Source organism: Prionailurus bengalensis, chromosome C1 (genome assembly GCF_016509475.1).
Source record: "Prionailurus bengalensis isolate Pbe53 chromosome C1, Fcat_Pben_1.1_paternal_pri, whole genome shotgun sequence".
Lineage (NCBI taxonomy): Eukaryota > Metazoa > Chordata > Mammalia > Carnivora > Felidae > Prionailurus > Prionailurus bengalensis.
The window spans coordinates 13,494,256-13,511,399 of NC_057345.1; the positions used below are offsets into that span (position 1 = coordinate 13,494,256).

General features: G+C 53.6%; 1 protein-coding gene across 2 annotated transcripts in view; it reads left to right on the forward strand.

Annotated features, from left to right (window-relative positions):
• Positions 1-13,349, forward strand: part of PAX7 (paired box 7) — a 100,363-nt gene extending 87,014 nt beyond the window's left edge. For both annotated transcript variants that reach the window (XM_043573890.1, XM_043573891.1), the window contains exons 8-9: positions 1,232-1,478; positions 9,361-13,349. In XM_043573890.1, the coding sequence (XP_043429825.1) occupies positions 1,232-1,478; positions 9,361-9,476 (363 nt within the window). In that variant the 3' untranslated portion in view covers positions 9,477-13,349. The remainder of the gene's footprint in view (positions 1-1,231; positions 1,479-9,360) is intronic.
• The last annotated feature ends 3,795 nt before the right edge of the window (positions 13,350-17,144 follow it).

Here is a 17,144-nt window from a genome sequence, read left to right on the forward strand (position 1 = left end):
CTCATTCCTATAAGGGGTGTCACCACCAGGGGCCTGGGCCCTGCAGGTCAGCTCACAAGGACCTGTCTTGCCATCGTCTCCCTGGACTGAGTGGGACACCCGTGGCCCCGTGCCCCCACCCAGCTGTCTGCATTGCCTTTCCCCACTCTCTCTCCTGGAGAGCCAGACAGCCACTGTCACCTCCCCCAGAAGCTTTCCTGGACTACCACACTGGCTGAGTCCCCTCCCCTGGGCTCCCAGAGCCCCCTGAGAGCTGCCTCTGTCATGCCCCTCACCACGTCATAGCAGAGATGCTGTGCTCTCAGCTGCCTCCCCCCACCAGCCCCAGACACCCTCCTGCCGAGGACAGGGACCGTGGCTCTTCCTCCTCTGAAATCCTGGGGCCGCAGTCACCATCCATGCATGTTTGTTGAATGAGTAAGTGGACACACCAGGGAGCCAGCACCAAGTTCTTTAAGCTGAGTTTACAGAGATGAGCCTCACCCCTGCCTGTCTGGGTTGCCAGCACCGATGGTGACTTCCCGTTTGCTGTATGGGCCAAGCAGGGAAGAGGGGATGGTCACAGACAGCTGAGAGCTACCAGAGTCAAAGAAGGTTGCCTGTGACGCTATCTGGAAGCATTGGCCGTGGGTGTTGGTGTTGTAGGATCTCCGAGGGTCTCCAAGTCAAGAGCATAGCAGGCCTACCATGGGGAAGCCGGACAGACCCAGAGTCCTTCTCTAACCTTTGTGTCAGAAGATGGGGGCATCCCCATCTGATGGGACGCGCAGTTTCCCGTCCGAGGGACGCCCCCGTTGGATGGGAGAGACATAGCTAGTTAGTTCGTTTGTTCGTTCGTTCATTCATTCATTCATTCATTCATTCATTCATTCATCGGACAGGCACAAGGTGTCCCTTAGAGCCAGGCCATGGGGATATCCCAGAGGCAAACGAAGCCCTGCCCAGCTGCCTGGAGCTCTCAGCCAGGGGAGATCCCATAGGTCAGCACCTGACCAGGAGAAACCACTAACCGTCTTACCCACAAGGGCAAGCAGGCCGAGTAAACTGAAGATCTCGGTGCCTTGCGGGGATCTTAAGAGAGCAAAGGCCTGTCTGGGGCCCGCCTGGCATCGTCCCCACCCCCGCCCCCCCCCCCCAGACACACGCGTCTGCGGGGTCCGTCCTCCGAGCCCCCCCCCTGCCCCCCGCCACGCCTGCTGCTCGGGCCGCACTGATGGTCTCTCCCCTGCAGGTGATGAGCATTCTGAGCAACCCCAGCGCCGTGCCACCGCAGCCGCAGGCCGACTTCTCCATCTCCCCGCTGCATGGCGGTCTGGACTCGGCCACCTCCATCTCGGCCAGCTGCAGCCAGCGGGCCGACTCTGTCAAGCCGGGAGACAGCCTGCCCACCTCCCAGTCCTACTGCCCGCCCACCTACAGCACCACCGGCTACAGCGTGGACCCCGTGGCTGGCTACCAGTACGGCCAGTACGGCCAGAGTGAGTGCCCGGCGCCCTAGACCTCCTCTTCCCCCTCCCTGCCCCGCTCCGAGGACGTTCTGTTTATTTGCAGAGCGCTGCAAGGTGGAGTTGGGGTGGGGGCGCCCATTCCACAGGCGAGGAAATTGAGGTCCGGACGGGATGGACCGTTGGCCTCAGGTGATGCTGAGCCAGGCCCCTGCGCTCATGCGACTTTCGTGGCCTTCGAGCAGTGTCGCCCCGTAGAAACGTTAATATGAGCCACACGTGGCGTTTCAAATTTCCCAGTAGCCGCAGATTAAAACGCCAGAAGAAACGAGCACAGGTCTTCTTCCCGGCATATTTTGTTTGACCCAGCACATCTGAAGTGACGATCATTTTGCCACATAAGCCGTACAAAGTTATGAATGGGATGTTTCACGTTCTTTTTCTTCACGCTGCGTCTTTGAAATCCAGCCCATGTGAATTCAGACACCAAGTTTTCATTGGAAAACTGTTTGGTCTGTCTTTAAATTTCATAAAATCACAATGGAGAAGCAGATAAAGTTTCCCAACCACGAAGCTAAATCGCATTGCAGATCAAATTAAATTACGATGTAAATTCGGTCCCTCAGTTGCCTGTGGCCACATTTCAGGGGCTCGATGGCCACATGAGGCTGGTGTGATGCTAGAGACCCTGCCCCTTTCTGCCCCCTGGGTAGGGGGGACAGCTGTATTTTGATCTCTCTCCTGTACCCCCCACCCCGTCCTCAGCCCTGACTGCCCCCCACTCAGAGCTGGTCTCACATGCCCGCCCCAGCCACCGTCCCCCCACCCCGCCGGCATCTTGCCCGGAGGCGGTGGGCACCAGACCCTCGGACCGAAGGCTGCAGAAGGCAGGCCTGGCCGAGGTCACCGGGCTCCCCTCCTGCCCCCTCCTGGCCAAGGCCTCACCTGCTGGTGTTAAACTAATCAGAAGGGCGTGTGGTGAGAGGCTGAGGTCCCAGCCCGAGGGCACCCCCGCCCGGCCTCACTGACCTCTGCTTCCTCCCCACACGGCCTTGGCCTCCACAGCTAAATGAGGGCCAGCTGTGCCCGTCTCCACCTCCTGGCTGTGTTCATGGCCCCTGCCCCATGCACGTGTGTGTTCGATACGTGTATGTGCATGTATGTATGCGTGTGAGCGTGAAAACACGCCTCATAGATACGTGTGATGTGTGCGTGTGTGTATCGTGTATTTCAGCATACGTGTGTTCGTGCACGCCTCTTTTTGCGTGTAGATGTGCGTTTGTGTGTGTGAATGTGTGAGTGTATGTATACGTGCCTGTTCGCATATCTGAATTTATTTTTAATTTTTTTTTAACGTTTATTTATTTTGGAGACAGAGAGAGACAGAGCATGAATGGGGGAGGGTCAGAGAGAGAGGGAGACACAGAATCTGAAACAGGCTCCAGGCTCTGAGCTGTCAGCACAGAGCCCCATGCAGGGCTCAAACTCATGAACCATGAGATCATGACCTGAGCAGAAGCAGGCGCTTAACTGACTGAGCACCCAGGCGCCCCCCTGCTTTTTAAATACAAATTTTTTAACGTTTATTTTTCTTTAAAAAAAAATTTTTTTTAACATTTATTTATTTTTGAGACAGAGAGAGACAGAGTGTGAGCAGGGGAGGGTCAGAGAGAGGGAGACACAGAATCTGAAACAGGCTCCAGGTTCTGAGCTGTCAGTACAGAGCCCGATGCGGAGCTTGAACTCTCGGACCACGAGACCATGACCTGAGCCGAAGCCGGCCGCTTAACCGACTGAGCCATCCAGGCGCCCCAAATTAATGGATTTTTTAAAATGTTTATTTATTTATTTTGAGAGAGAGAGAGAGAGTGAGCAGAGGAGGGACGGAGAGAGAGACCCAGAATCCGAAGCAGGCTCCAGGCTCTGAGCTGTCAGCTCTGAGCTGTCAGCCCGACGTGGGGCTCAAACCCACGAACTGTGAGATCATGACCTGAGCTGAAGTCGGATGCTTAACCAACTGAGCCACCCAGGCGTCCCAATGTTTATGTATTTTTGAGAGCAAGAGAGAGACAGAGCGCAAGCAGGGGAGGGGGAGAGAGAGAGGGAGACACAGAATCCGAAGCAGGCTCCAGGCTCTGAGCTGTCGGCATAGGGCCTGAAGCGGGGCTCGAACTCATGGACCACGAGATCGTGACCTGAGCCGAAGTCGGACGCTTAACCGACCGAGCCACCAGGCGACCCTCACATATCTGACTTTCAATGAGCATATTGCGTCCACACGGTGTGCATGTGAGTTTGTGTGTGAGTGCACAGGTGCACACATTTGGTCATGTGGGTATGTGTGTCCGTAAGACGCACACATGGGTTTCAGTGCACATTCAGGTGCGTCCGTGTGACCGAGCGTCCATGTGTCTGTCTGTGTATTTGCACATGTGATGCTGTGTCACTTCATGGCATGTGTACCAAACAGGTACGCACGTGAATAGACGTGTGCGAGAGTGTGCAGGGGTGTGTGGTTATCCGTGCGGGCAACGCGTGTGCACCCAGATGTGCACGGAGGCTTGAGTGTGTCCGTGGGTGTGTATATATTTGGAGCACGGACATGTACACTGTGTGTGCAGTGTGTAAACACGGGTGTGTGCACGCTAAGGTGTGCACGCAGGTGTGGCTGTGTGTCCCTGTGCATCCGGGCGGGTACACGTGTGGCCTGCGTGTGCAGCTGCGCCCGTGTGGGTTTGCGTGCACGAGGAGGAAGTGCGAGGGGGTGGAACCCGTGTGCAGGGACGGCGGAGAGCAGGGCGCGCACACATGCGTGCGAGTGTTTCCAGAGGGGCCCGAGGCGAGCCCCGGCCCTGGCCCCACGTTCCCAGGCAGAGCGGACACACATGCTCTTGATAAAGAGTTTAGAGCCGCTCCGCGGAGGCAGCAGCCCCGGCCTGGGGCAGGCGTTAGTCACCCCCAGAGCCCTGTGCCCTGCTGCAGGGGGCCTGCCCAAGTCGGAAATAAAATTAACCCCAGAGTCAGCATGGGGGCCACCAGGGAGGGGGGATCAAAAGGGAAAGGGCCCAGGAGGCGAGAAGGGAAGAGGCCGGCCAGGGCGATTTCCCCTCCCCTCCACCCTCCCCACTCGCCCCATCTAGCTCCAGCCCCTGCCCCCCTCCCCTGCCAACCCCGGATCCTCCCGAGCCGTATTTTCCAGCCCTACCCAGAGGGAATCCCAGGGCAGACCCCACCCCACCCCACCAAGATTCCAGGTCTGGGTTGGGAGGGGCCTGGGGGAGTGTTGGCCCCAACATCACTAAGTCTGCCACCAAGTCACCCTGCCTCAGTTTTGCTATCTGGGAAATGGGAGTCCAGGGATTAGACCCCCAACGTTTTTCCATTGTGCTGTCTTCCTCACCTTTGACATTCTGGGGCAGCCAGGGACAGGGACCCGTCGTGTTCCCACTGACCACCTGCCCCGTGTTTACGGGTGACTGAATACGCCTATGGCGGGGCTCCCAGTCCACGTGCAAGAGTGTGCACGTCCCAAACAGCCCCTGTGTATGCCCAGGTCCACCTGTCACCTGCTCACATCTGTCCCACGCAGGAGTTTAGCCCACCAGGCACTGGTATTCATTTCCTGCCGTGTTCAAAACCCTACCCAGAGTAGGTGTTATGTGTCCTCAGGCTATAGACGCGAGAGCCAAGGGCTTTCCCAAGGTCACACAGTAGGTGAATGGCGAACTCCAGGTCCCCTGAACTTCCAACCCGGTTCTCTTTTGGCCAAACCGCCAACTTGTGTTATCAGTAGTGACACAGCCCTCGACCCACCTTTGTGTCGATTCACGCTCATGACTTTATATGTACCTGGCTTTGAGGTATAATTACGCAAAATAGACGCGTGTAAAGGAAGGATAGATAACCCTTTAGTGAGCATCTACTATGGGGCCTGGCACTCACGGCTGCTTTGTATGGCGTGCAGACAGGCGAGGAAATGGATCCCAGAGAGGGTATTTGCCTGAGATCCGGCATCGATGCGAACACCGCCACACCTACGGCCCTGACCTCAGAGAGCCTCCCTTGCAGGTGTAGGTGTGCGTGGAGGGTGCACGTGGCTAAACTCTTCAGCCAGAGAGTCCACTCCTCTCTCTGGGCCTCTTGTCTTCCCAGGGACACCTCGACACTTTTTCTCGTTCCCAGCCATTATCTGTCCATCTGTCTGTCTCTCCTGTCCCTGGAGGGGGTGGGGGCAGGGGGCAGGGACAGGGCACACGGCAGATTAATATGGCCCTGGTGTTCCCAGAGGCCAGGGCCGTACTAATGATGGGGCTGATAGAACGCAGAAGTGTGAAAAGAATTTTAATAGATCTGACAAGTCTAATAAGAATTTGTGTCTAGAAGGGTCCTCCTCTGGGGCCGCGGGCTGACGAGGCGCTGACGGCTGAGATTTGTTTACTGGTTGGCATCTCCTGCCAACTCCCGATTAATCTAATTTGAGACGTTCAGAGCCCAGGCGCGGGCACAAGGCAGAGGAGAGGGGACGCGGAGAGACAGAGGGACAGGGAGGGCCGCTGACAGAGGCTGTAATGAGAAATGTCACAGCCCTGCCCTCGCCGGCCCCAGGCTCGACCCCAGGGAGAGGCGGGCTCTGTGCACGGAGGGTGCCCTTGAAGTTGGCTGGTCATTAGTAAAGTTGGCCTTCTTGGGGTCAAATCGCCCACCTTGGCGGGGCCTGGGGAAAGTCCTGTGGGCTGAACCCTGGCTGGCAGCCAGGAGAGGCGAAAAGGGAGGACACAGAGTGACCAGAGGCACAAGCAGGACAAATTCGGGTTCCTCCGTCTCACATGCAGTGCCTGACCGTGAGTCAGCAATCTTTCTGTGCCTCAGTCTCCACCTTTGTAAAGTGGGAACAGCTGTGCCTAAACCATGGGGTTGGTGAGAAATTAAAGGACACCGTGTCCGCTTCGCCCCGTGGTAAGCGTTCCGTATGTGAGGGATCGAGCATTGTTGTTCTGACTGTTCTCCAGAGCCGGGCCTTCCCACCCCACCCCCCGGGGACAGCCGCACAGGCTGGCACAGAGTGTGACGTCAGGTGGAATAAGGGGGAACAGGCAGAGGCGTTCGGTGAGTCAGGAGAGGTCGCCTGACTCGGCCGCGTGCCCTGGGAAGCCACCCACACTTCCTGGAGTCGAAACGGGGGCCCACGCAGGATTTGGGGTGTCGAGTGCTCCGTACCCTCTAAAGCGCACACACCCAGGACGCTGCGGGCGAAGCGCGTGGGGGCGGTTCGGAGCTGGCAACAGACCGCCTGGGTCCACAGCCTGAGGGCCACGTGACCTTCCCAGTTACACAGTCTCTTAGGGCAGGGCCTTGGCTCCACCACCTGTAAAATGGGACAGCGGAACTAGCAGCCTGGCAGTGGTGAGCATTAAGCGAGATCGCGCATGCGTGAGGGGCATAGAGCACGGTGGGCGGAGAATGAGAGCGGTCTGTGGATAGCTCCTCCCTCTCTTCCTGTAGCTCCTCCTCCTCTTCCTGCTGTGGCTCTACAGACTAGCTTCCTCAAGGTCAGGCCCTGGGGCCCAGATAAGACCTGCTCCAAGGAGCAGAGACGAGATGCCTGAGTTGCAGGCTGCCCCTGAGGCCAGAGATCCAGAGATTGAAGTTTCTTCCACCTGCCCCTCGCCCCCACCGTGGAGTGAGGGGTAAGACAGGCCACCACCCCTTCTGTGTTAGCAGCTGGGAGCCTGGAGGCTGAGTGACGTCAGGGACAGCACCCAGGGCCTCAGTTCAGGCCCTAGAGCCTGGAAGCTAAGGAACACAGAGCCCAGACACTCCAGAAACCCCAGGACATTTGCATATCCTTTAGGAATCAGTACAGTCCCTGAGCCTTCTGTGCCCAGCATCTCAAAGCACATCATCTCATTTGATCTTCATAACAGCCCTCGAGGAGGCTGGGATCTGCTCTCCCCACGATTTGCCCAAAGCCACATGCACCGGAGACAGTTGGGACTCCAGATTGCCCCATTCACTGTTCCTTTCCTTCTTGCCTCTATCAAAGGTCACACCTGCTCCCTAAATCCCAGTCCTGTGAGAGCCCAAGGCCTCTGAGCTCACCATGTACCAGGCACAGTGCTAACCTCTTTATATGCATTTTCTCACTTTCTCCCCACAATTCTTCCACCTAGGCGCTGTCGTTATCCCCATGTTTACAGACAAGGAAACTGAGGCTTGTATAGGTGAGATGGTTGGTATGCCCCAGATCACACACTAAAAGTTGGCAGGTGCACGATTTGAACCCCTAAAGAATATGGTCTCAATTATTGATACTTCCTAACTCACCTCCCTGGGCCTTGTCTCTGGCTGTGCCCACACCTGGCTCTACCCACCTGCCGTAGGCAGGCACCCTCGACTTTGGGGAGGCATGTGGAGCGCTATAGGGCCCCTCAGCGGGCAGGTGACAAGGAGAGTATCGGGTCAGGCCTCGTGAGTCCAGGGCAGTAGTCGCTATATTTCCTCTCGCCTTGGCCTTGGCCATGGATTCCAGGTTGGGAGGTAGCATCTCTGTGCCTCAAGAGGCCTTGGTCCCATGCCAGTCACATCATTTGGTCAGAGCTGATCTCTGCTGTAGCCTCAGGCGGACACAGCAGAGTCGAGACAGAACGCGTGCACACACAGACCTAGCAGTCACGCGTGCGCACACACGTACACCGACATGCGTACCTGGCTTAGGTGCAACTCACCTGGACACGGTTACCTGGGCATGCGTGGGCATTCCCCCTGCTCTACTCACACAGGTACATACAGCTCATCCACATCTGTCCACATGTACATGCGTGAGCATTGTTCATGGGTGAACATTCATGTTAGTGCCTGTTACTATGCAGAGATTGTTGTTTCCGCTGTTCACACACACAAGCACACCCCCTCTGACTCTCATCCCTCTGGATGGCTAGAACTTCAAGGCTAAAGGTCTCAGCTCCCAGCATATCAAGGTCTTGGCTCCTTGTTCTGCATGGATCTCTTGGCTCAACTTTGAGTAAGGGATGTAAGGGATGTTGCTGTGTCTCACCCATGAGCTGGGCTCAGGCTCCAGAGAAAAAAGAAGGATCTTTTCCTCATTACTACCCAGGCTCCATGGGATTCACCGGACATCCCCCATAGCAGGCATATGTACAGGTGTATTGGAAAGGGAACTAATTCTTCTCTCAACGATGTGGAGTCTTTTGTACTTTCCTACAGAACCTATGAGAGAGCTGGGCAAATAAAAGTGTTAAGTAAATATTTGCTTAATGGTTACAGAGGAGGTAAGAGAATGAGCTTCATGAAGAGATGGATGGATGGATGGATGGATGGATGGATGGATGGATGGATAGAAGGATGGATGGATAGATGGATGGTTGGATGGATGGATGGATGGATGGATGGAAGAACAGGTGGATAGATGGACAGAAGGATGGATGGATGGATGGATGGATGGTTGGATGAACAGGTGTATAGATGGAGAGAAGGGTGGACAGATGGATGGATGGTTGGATGGATGGATGGATGATGGATGGATGGAAGAACAGGTGGATAGATGGACAGAAAGGTGGATGGATGGATGGATGGATGGATGGATGGATGGATGGAAGGATGGATGGAAGAACAGGTGGACAGATGGACAGAAGGGTGGATGGGTGGATGGATGGAAGGATGGATGGATGGATGGATGGATGGATGGATGGAAGAACAGATGGATAGATGGACAGAAGTGTGGATGGATGGATGGATGGATGGATGGTTGGATGGATGGATGGATGGATGAATGGATGGAAGAACAGGTGGATAGATGGACAGAAGTGTGGATGGATGGATGGATGATGGATATGGGGCAGATGGAAGAATAGGCAAAAGGACCTTAATTTCTAGGAGCTTCTCTTTTTTTTTCCAGCTGCTGTTGATTACCTGGCCAAAAACGTGAGCCTCTCCACACAGCGTCGCATGAAGCTTGGGGAACATTCTGCTGTGCTGGGACTCCTGCCTGTGGAAACTGGCCAGGCCTACTAGGGACCCTGGGGCGACTTGCCCCAGACCAAGTCCCAGCCCAATCCTTACTGATCCCTGAGCCTCCCAGCCTCAGCCCTTTCATTACCCTGGGGTCTCAGGAGGCCAGGAAAGGAGCCCATTCCCTTCTCATAGCCAGCCCTCTGGAGATGTGCAGCCAGTCTACCGTTCACCTGTGTTTAGGAACCCAGAGCAACCCCCTTGGAGTCTGCCCCTCCACTCTCTCTCCAGGAGGGTTTCTGTCAGCCTGCAGCCATTCCCCCAGTCAAATCCTGTCGTGGCCTCTGTGCTATCTCAGGCACAGAGGTGGAAGCTCACCCCGAATAGAGCAACCTGGGCACCCAAAGGAGGATGGTATCTGGGATGAGGTACTGGAGCCCTTTGGACCCGACTCCAGTGAGTACCCCGGCCAGAGGTGGGGGTGGAGCTCACAGGGTCCCTCCCAGCTGGAAGTGCTGGGAGCCAGCCCTCTCCTCCCAGGTGGATCTCTGGCCCAGGGCCCGAACCACAGCCCATTCCTCCTCTGGATGCTGGGACGCCAGCAGAGAGGGGACCCTAGTCCTGGCGTCTTCCCAGGGGAATCACCCAGGAATTCTGAGGACTCCAGGATCCTCCCCACACACCTCTGCTGGGTGTAGGGGGTGGGAATCTAGCCAAGGTGGGGGCTCCAGAAGGACCAGGCAGAGGCTTACCCGGGGAGAGGGGCTCATCAGCAGTGGGCGGCCAGCAGCCAAAGACCCAACCCAGGCACCCCGAGGCAGCAGGCTCCTAGACTGAAGTCCGGGTTCCAGCCTTGCTCACCCATGCGGGGCCTAGGGAGCCCATGGGCTCTTCAGTTTCCCATTCTCTGAATCAGGCAGGAGGGGGAAGGGAGCAAGTCATGTATCGAGAGGCAGAGGGCAGAGGGCAGTCTCAGAAGGGCGTTGCTTAGCTGGGGTTCCTGTGCTTGTGGGCAGCAGCCCTTTGTTGCCAGAGGCTTTAGTGCTGTGCCTTCAAGCCCACAACCCCCGGAGCTGCAATTTCTCACAAAGCCTCCCTTGGAGACCTGAGCCTGTCCCCTCCATGCCTGGCCCTCTGGTAAGGGCACCTTCATCTGCCCCTTAAGCTGCTGGGGAGCAGAGGGCTTCCCTTGGAGCTCTGGAGGAGGGTTATGGGACCAGCAGGGACTGCTTGTCCACAGGCAAAACCACAGACTCCCCTTGACATTTGGGGGCGGGGGGCGGGGGGGGGCAGTGGAGGGGGCATGTCATTGTCCCACTGACAGTGGCACCTTTCAGTGTTGATCCACTCTAGGTTGAGAGGGCCCTGTCTACTCATCCAGCACAGCTAAGTGGGGGCAGATGTGGCCAGCGTTCAGGCCACCGCTCCTAGACAGGTGGGGGATGCCCAAGGTTCCAGAGACTAGGGGAAAGGCGCCTTCCTTGGCCACGCCGGTGGCTTCTTCATATCCCTTCTCTTTAAAAGTTGAAATCTTTGGGGAATGGTTCGAGCCCCTCACTTTGCCTCCCTTGGAACTTTTTACTACCTTCACCTATTTATCAAAATTATATTCGTCTCCACCGTCACCATTGTTATCATCTATACTTGGATCACCTTTATCAAGTGCTGCTAGGTTAGAGGCACTTGTGACAGCTGGGCACATGAGGCCACCTCTTTGCTCAACCCATGCCACTTGCTCTCAGCCAACAAGACGTTCCCGGAGGGAAGGGCTGCTGCTTTGGGATTCAGTCAACCCGAGTACCTCCCTCCTGGGGAACTGGGCTGGCAAGATGCTAGGACACTTTCCTGCGTGGATGCCGCTTCTGTGACAAATGCTCACCTGTTTTCTCGTCTTCAGACTTGGTAACATCAAGCCTGTCCTGGACCACGGCCAGGGTGGCTCGTATCTCTGGTTTAGAGGAACCTATGGATACACGGAGACAAACAGACTCTTTGGTAGCAGCAGATACCTGGACATGTGTGGCCCGTGGAGGTCAGCCCAGTTTTCAACTGGGGCATCTACTGCGGGAGACTTTTGGTTCTTCAAACTCTGGACAGAAAGGAAGACTGTGTTGTCCCTTGGTGACCCAGTCCCCGTGTTTGTAACCATCACAGCCAGGAAGCAGCTCTTAAGATCAACCACAGTCTTCATCCACATTCCTTGAATGGTCAGTCCTCCCCCCTGGAGGCCTGGCTCAGAAATCATCTTGAATCCCCTTACATAGCCAGGAGCAGAGCTCTCAGGCAGGTGACATCAAAACCACCCAGCCTCACTCCCAGGAGGTGACATTCCCATGCTAGGACCAATCTCAAATCTCCCCCCCCCCCCCCCCGCCCGGCCCCCGTGATGAAATGGGAATAAACCAAGTGATTTCTCTTTATGTCCAATTTCTCTGGAGTTCTCCCAAGCCACCATCTTGGTAGAAAATGGGACTTATTCTCCCTGGAGCCCCACCCCCACCTGGCAAAATTTCCCTAAAATCCTGTGTATTAATGTGTCTAGCCAACTCAGTCCATAAAACTCCATCTTGGGCTGGCAGCTCACAACCTCACCGGACAGATGATGTGGGACAAGAGGTACAAGGCTTCAAACTCTTGAGGGTTGACCACAGCCTAGGAAAGAAGGCCTGAATCCCCGTGGCCAGGTCAGCCCAGAAGCAATCCCCATCCATTCCTGTAAATAGAATCCATAGCAAAATAAGAGATGTTTCCTCCAACTTACCACAAGTAGCTGTTGGTCCTACCTACGGGGGGGTGGGGGGGAGGTCCCTCTTCTGAACTCATTGTACATTAGTTGGAAATGTGGTGATGTGCTGTTCGTTTATAGGAAGTCGACTTTTATATAAATAAATATATATATATATATACTAAAAAAGGAAAGAAAACCCCCACAGTGTGTGTCGTGCTAGTGGCCAGAGACCATCTGTAGGGATATATCTGCATATTGTGTGTTTCAAATTATACATTCCAGTCTCTGTTGGGTTCTTTCAATTTTTATTGCTTTGTTTTTTTCATTTGCTGTTTCTCTCTTGCTATGAAAAAAGAAAGAAGTGACGTGTAAGAACCAAGCTATGCTTCACACTCTTATTTTTTACTTGATTTACCTTTGCCGTTCTTTTGCCAGAAGAACATGAAGAAGAGAGATAGAGGAGTGAGACAGAAGGAAAGGAAAGAAGGATGACGAGGGGGGTTTGCCCAGAAGACAAATGAGAAGATCAGATTTCCAGTCTGACTGTGGCTTGAGAGCAGAGCAGGTCCGAGACTTGGCCCAGACTCCACGGAGATCCAACGTTGTTTCAGATGGAGCTTTTGAAGCATGCTGAGATTTGGATCCTGGAACTTGGTGAAATTCCATGATTGCCCGAAAAAGACATTCTCTGGGGCCTCTCTCAGGTTGATGTTCTCGCCCAGCTCCCGATGTTCCCTTCACTACTACATGCTTTTTGGGGTTGTCCGCTCTCTCCTGCAAAGGCACCGCACCGAGACCAAAATGGGGGTACTCCGGCCGCCATCTTGAAATGCTCAGAGGCAGCTGTGTACTGGGGACTCTTTCTGTCAGCTCTAACACGGCCAATCCCCCACCTGGGACGTGTCCACATAGCACTCTAGATCATTCCTTCTTCCTAGTAATTGCAACTCGGTTGCTTTCGTGTTTGACTCACAGCCATATTCCTCCATGTGGAAGTGAGTGTGTGTGCTTGAGAGTGTGAGTGGGGCGTGTGAGTGGGCTTGTGGGTGCAAGGGTGTGTGTTTAAATGTAATCGCACCATAATTTATTCAGCTATATGGAGTAGTAGATTAGAAAGAGAAACTGGCATTTGCTTTAACTACCTGCTTGTGAGCGCTTCCTCTGTAACTCAGGCGTAACTGTTATACATTAAAAGAAATTAAAGCATTTCCAAGGTTCTGTGTCCTTAATTGACTATCATTAGGCAGCTGCCCTAAAAGGGACCGAGGGGTGGCTGAGAAGCTCTTTGACCTAATTTAGAGGGTCAGAATAGGACCGCCGGGCCCCTCAGTGCCAAGCAGCTGTTAGACAGGTACCGGATGCTTAATCAGTATTTGACCAATGGAATGCTGTTGTTTAAGCATCTCTCCGATGAAATTTCAGTTCTGTTCACCAGGACAGACTTCCTGCTGCTACGCTTAGAGCCCTCAGTGTCCCTTTCCTAGGACATAGAATTTGGAAGGTAGGAGAGAGCTCAGAAGCTTCCATGTTTCCTTAAGGAGCAGAACCTGATATGGGGATTCATGGGCAGGTGGATTTATGGAGGGGGGGCCCTCAAGAGAAATGCATAAACGAGTGAAGGAAGCAACACAGGACAGGGAGGGACCTAAGCAGAAGGAGCTTTTAACTGGAGTCTAGTTTCAACCTGATAGTGCCGGGGACTCTCGAGCATGAATAGCACAGAGCTAGTCTCACCTTGAGACTAGAGGACTGGCCTCTTGTGCTAAACTGTCAGTCATTCATTGCCTGCTGGCTGTTCCTAGGGAATGTGGGTATGTGGATATGTGGGTAAAGGCTAATGTACCCAAGCAACTCTGGCCCAAGTGCATCCTGTGGGCTGGGGGCAGTTCTCCAGAGAAAGGTGCACCCATAGCAACGACAACACGTCCGTTAGGGTACAGGTGCACTGGCTCAGTGAAAGGGATCTGGGCAAGGAACAGCAGCTTCTACTCCACATATGTTCCCCTGGCTCTAAATTGGGTTACCTGTGTCATTCCAGTGTATGGGTTTACTGGGATGATCTGAACAGGAGGGGGGCGAGATGAAGGGGTTGCTGAGAGATATTGTATATGGAGGATCAGTAAGGTGTTTTATGGACCTGAGCCCATCTAACCCAGCCAAGTGTTCCAGGTTAGGACTACAGGAGATTAGATCTTCCCTCTCCCGTTTAGTGTTCAGTAAGTCAGGAAGATATGGGGGAGAATCAAGAACTGGTCAAGTTCTGCTCTTAGCTTTGCATGTGACTCTATGTGGGTCCTGAGATAATTTTCTTCCCTTCTCAGACCCTATTTCTATATATTCTTTAAAAAGCAGCCTAGATAATCCCTAAGAATCTTCTAGGTTACCCTAACAATAAACGGAGCCAATAGCTGTTCTGGAAGGTGGCCCAGAGAGTACCCCGATGGCTCAGAGCTGTCTGCTACCAGTGCTGGGAAAGCAACACTCAGTGCTGGGTGCTGAGTGATGCCAAGCTGCTCCCAGACACAGATCTGCCCTTGGGGGCCCTCAGAGAGCTCTCTGACCTCCTCTAAGGGAGCTTTCCTAAGAGTCCCTTCCAACAATCTTTGTTTACAGACCAAGGAAAGCTGAGAAATTTAATCTTCTGCCCAGGCACACTACTGCCCAGAATAAAACCAGGTTTCTGTCTAAAGGAAAAAGGAAGAATGGCTATTGGATGGAAGAGTGTATCAGTCAGCTTTTGCCACCGTAATGCTTTGTAACATAGTAGCCTCTGTTTCTGGTCTCATTGCCCATGCACATCTTATATGAATAAGTTTCACAATCTTTCCTGGAGTAAAATTTACTAGTGAAGGAAAGAGAGAAGACACAGGAGCCCTGAGATGGGGAGGGACACACAGGACAGAGAGATGAGGCTTCTGTATAATTTCATCTGTTGTGGAGTCTATGAATACCTGTTCCTCCTGAGAGCACAGTTTCTAGAACCCCACTTCTTCCCTTCCCCAGATTGCCACTGACTTGCTCTGAGCAGAGAATTCATTCTCCTGGCTCTAATGATATAAATACCTGTTGCAAGGATCAGGGACTCACTTCTCAGAGGCACCAGGGAGAGTACATTCAGGGCTCCAGGCACCTCTGCTCTCTCCCCTGGAAAGAAAATTCTCCCTCATGTCAAGCCTTGTATTTGGTCCCAGGTACCCTCTGTGTGACTGTAGAAAAGCCACTTCCCCCAATCCTTCAAATGAGAATAAAGTCTGTCCCATTATATCAGGCTGGAAAACAATAACCAACAACTTCAAATCTCCTGGCTTAAAACACGAAAGGTTTAATTTTTTTCTTGCTCATATTTGTGACTGTGGCCCATCACGGTCATCTTGATAGAGAATGGGCATCATCTCGAGCACTGCTGGCCACTGGTACCAGAAGGAAAGAGAGATGTAAATTGTACACTGGTTCTTAAAGCATCCACCTGAAGTGGCTGGTGTGGGACATTTCTGCTCAGGTTCCATTGGCCAAAGCAATTCATATGGCCACACTGACCTTCAAAGGAAACATAATCCATCTTGTGCCTGGGAGATGGGAGGCTGGGCTATCGGGAACAGCACTTGGGGCTGCCACACCCACCTATGCAAGGGAATTTCATGAGGACCAAGTGAGAAAAACTGATGTGAAAGCAAGCATCTCTTTAAGGACCTGCTCTATGCTTCCTGCCGTGGTGGGCCCTGGAGGTGGGGCTGGGCAGAGAGTGACACTAAAAGAACCACAAAGATGGCCTCTTCTCTGAGGGAAAGGCAACACTACGAGGCTCCTGCAATGTGCCCATGCGTGCACTTTTTGTCTTATGCACATAACAACATTGTGAGGTGGGAATTTCACCATTAATATATAAGAAAGGAAGCCAAGAGTCAGAAAGTTAGAGTCACTTGCCCGCTCTCACACGGCTAGTTACTGATAGGGACTGAGCTCTTCAAAAGAAGACTTCCTTGGGCGCCTGGGTGGCTCAGTCGGTTAAGCGGCCGCCTTCAGCTCAGGTCACGATCTCGCGGTCCGTGAGTTCGAGCCCCGCGTCGGGCTCTGGGCTGATGGCCCAGAGCCTGGAGCCTGCTTCCGATTCTGTGTCTCCTTCTCTCTCTGCCCCTCCCCCGTTCATGCTCTGTCTGTCTCTGTCTCAAAGATAAATAAACGTTAAAAAAATTTTTTTTAAAAAGAAGACTTCCGTGTCACATTCCAATATTGGAGTGTCGGAGACGTGGAGGAGGGGCCTTGTCTGAGGGTGGATGCCGATGGCTGTCTTCCACAGTCTGGTTCAGGGGCAGAGAGCCCTGTAGGTCACTGCCATCATCTGATGAGGAGATACCATCAGATAATCCACAGATATCAGCACTGCAGTGACCCCTCCCAGAATTCGTACCACATTCATTCTTGGAAGACAAGGACATGTTGGATAGAAATATGAGCTTTAGAGAGAATAGACCCTAACATGTATGCTTCCTACTGTGTGCCGGGTGATTCTCATCCATTGTTTTAGTTAACACTCCCAACATTTGCATATGGTAAGCATTGCGGGCCCTAGTATACACATGAGGAAATGGACCCAGAGAAGTGAGGCAGCTGGTTCCAGGCCTCTAACCACAAGGTGGAGGAGTAGAGATTCAAACCCATGACTCGTCCCAGTGTCCTGTCCATCATAGCAGGCTGCTCCCTAAGTGCAGATAGGACATTGCGTGAACTAGGAGGACAATGCGTTTTGAAGTGTATCAGTCAGTTGTTGCCAGAGTAATGCTGCATAATAAGCCACATCAAAGCTCTGGCTTACAACAAATATGAATTCTCACTTAACCAGGTTTGTAGGTCACCCATGGTTTCTCTGGTTTGGCTAATCTAGGCTTGGGTTAAAGTATGGTAGGCAGACCACCTGTAGGATGGCCACCAAGATGTATACCTGGTATACCAGGCCACCTGGTATACATGTTCTTGAGTGTGGGAGGGGTCTGTGAATATGGTGG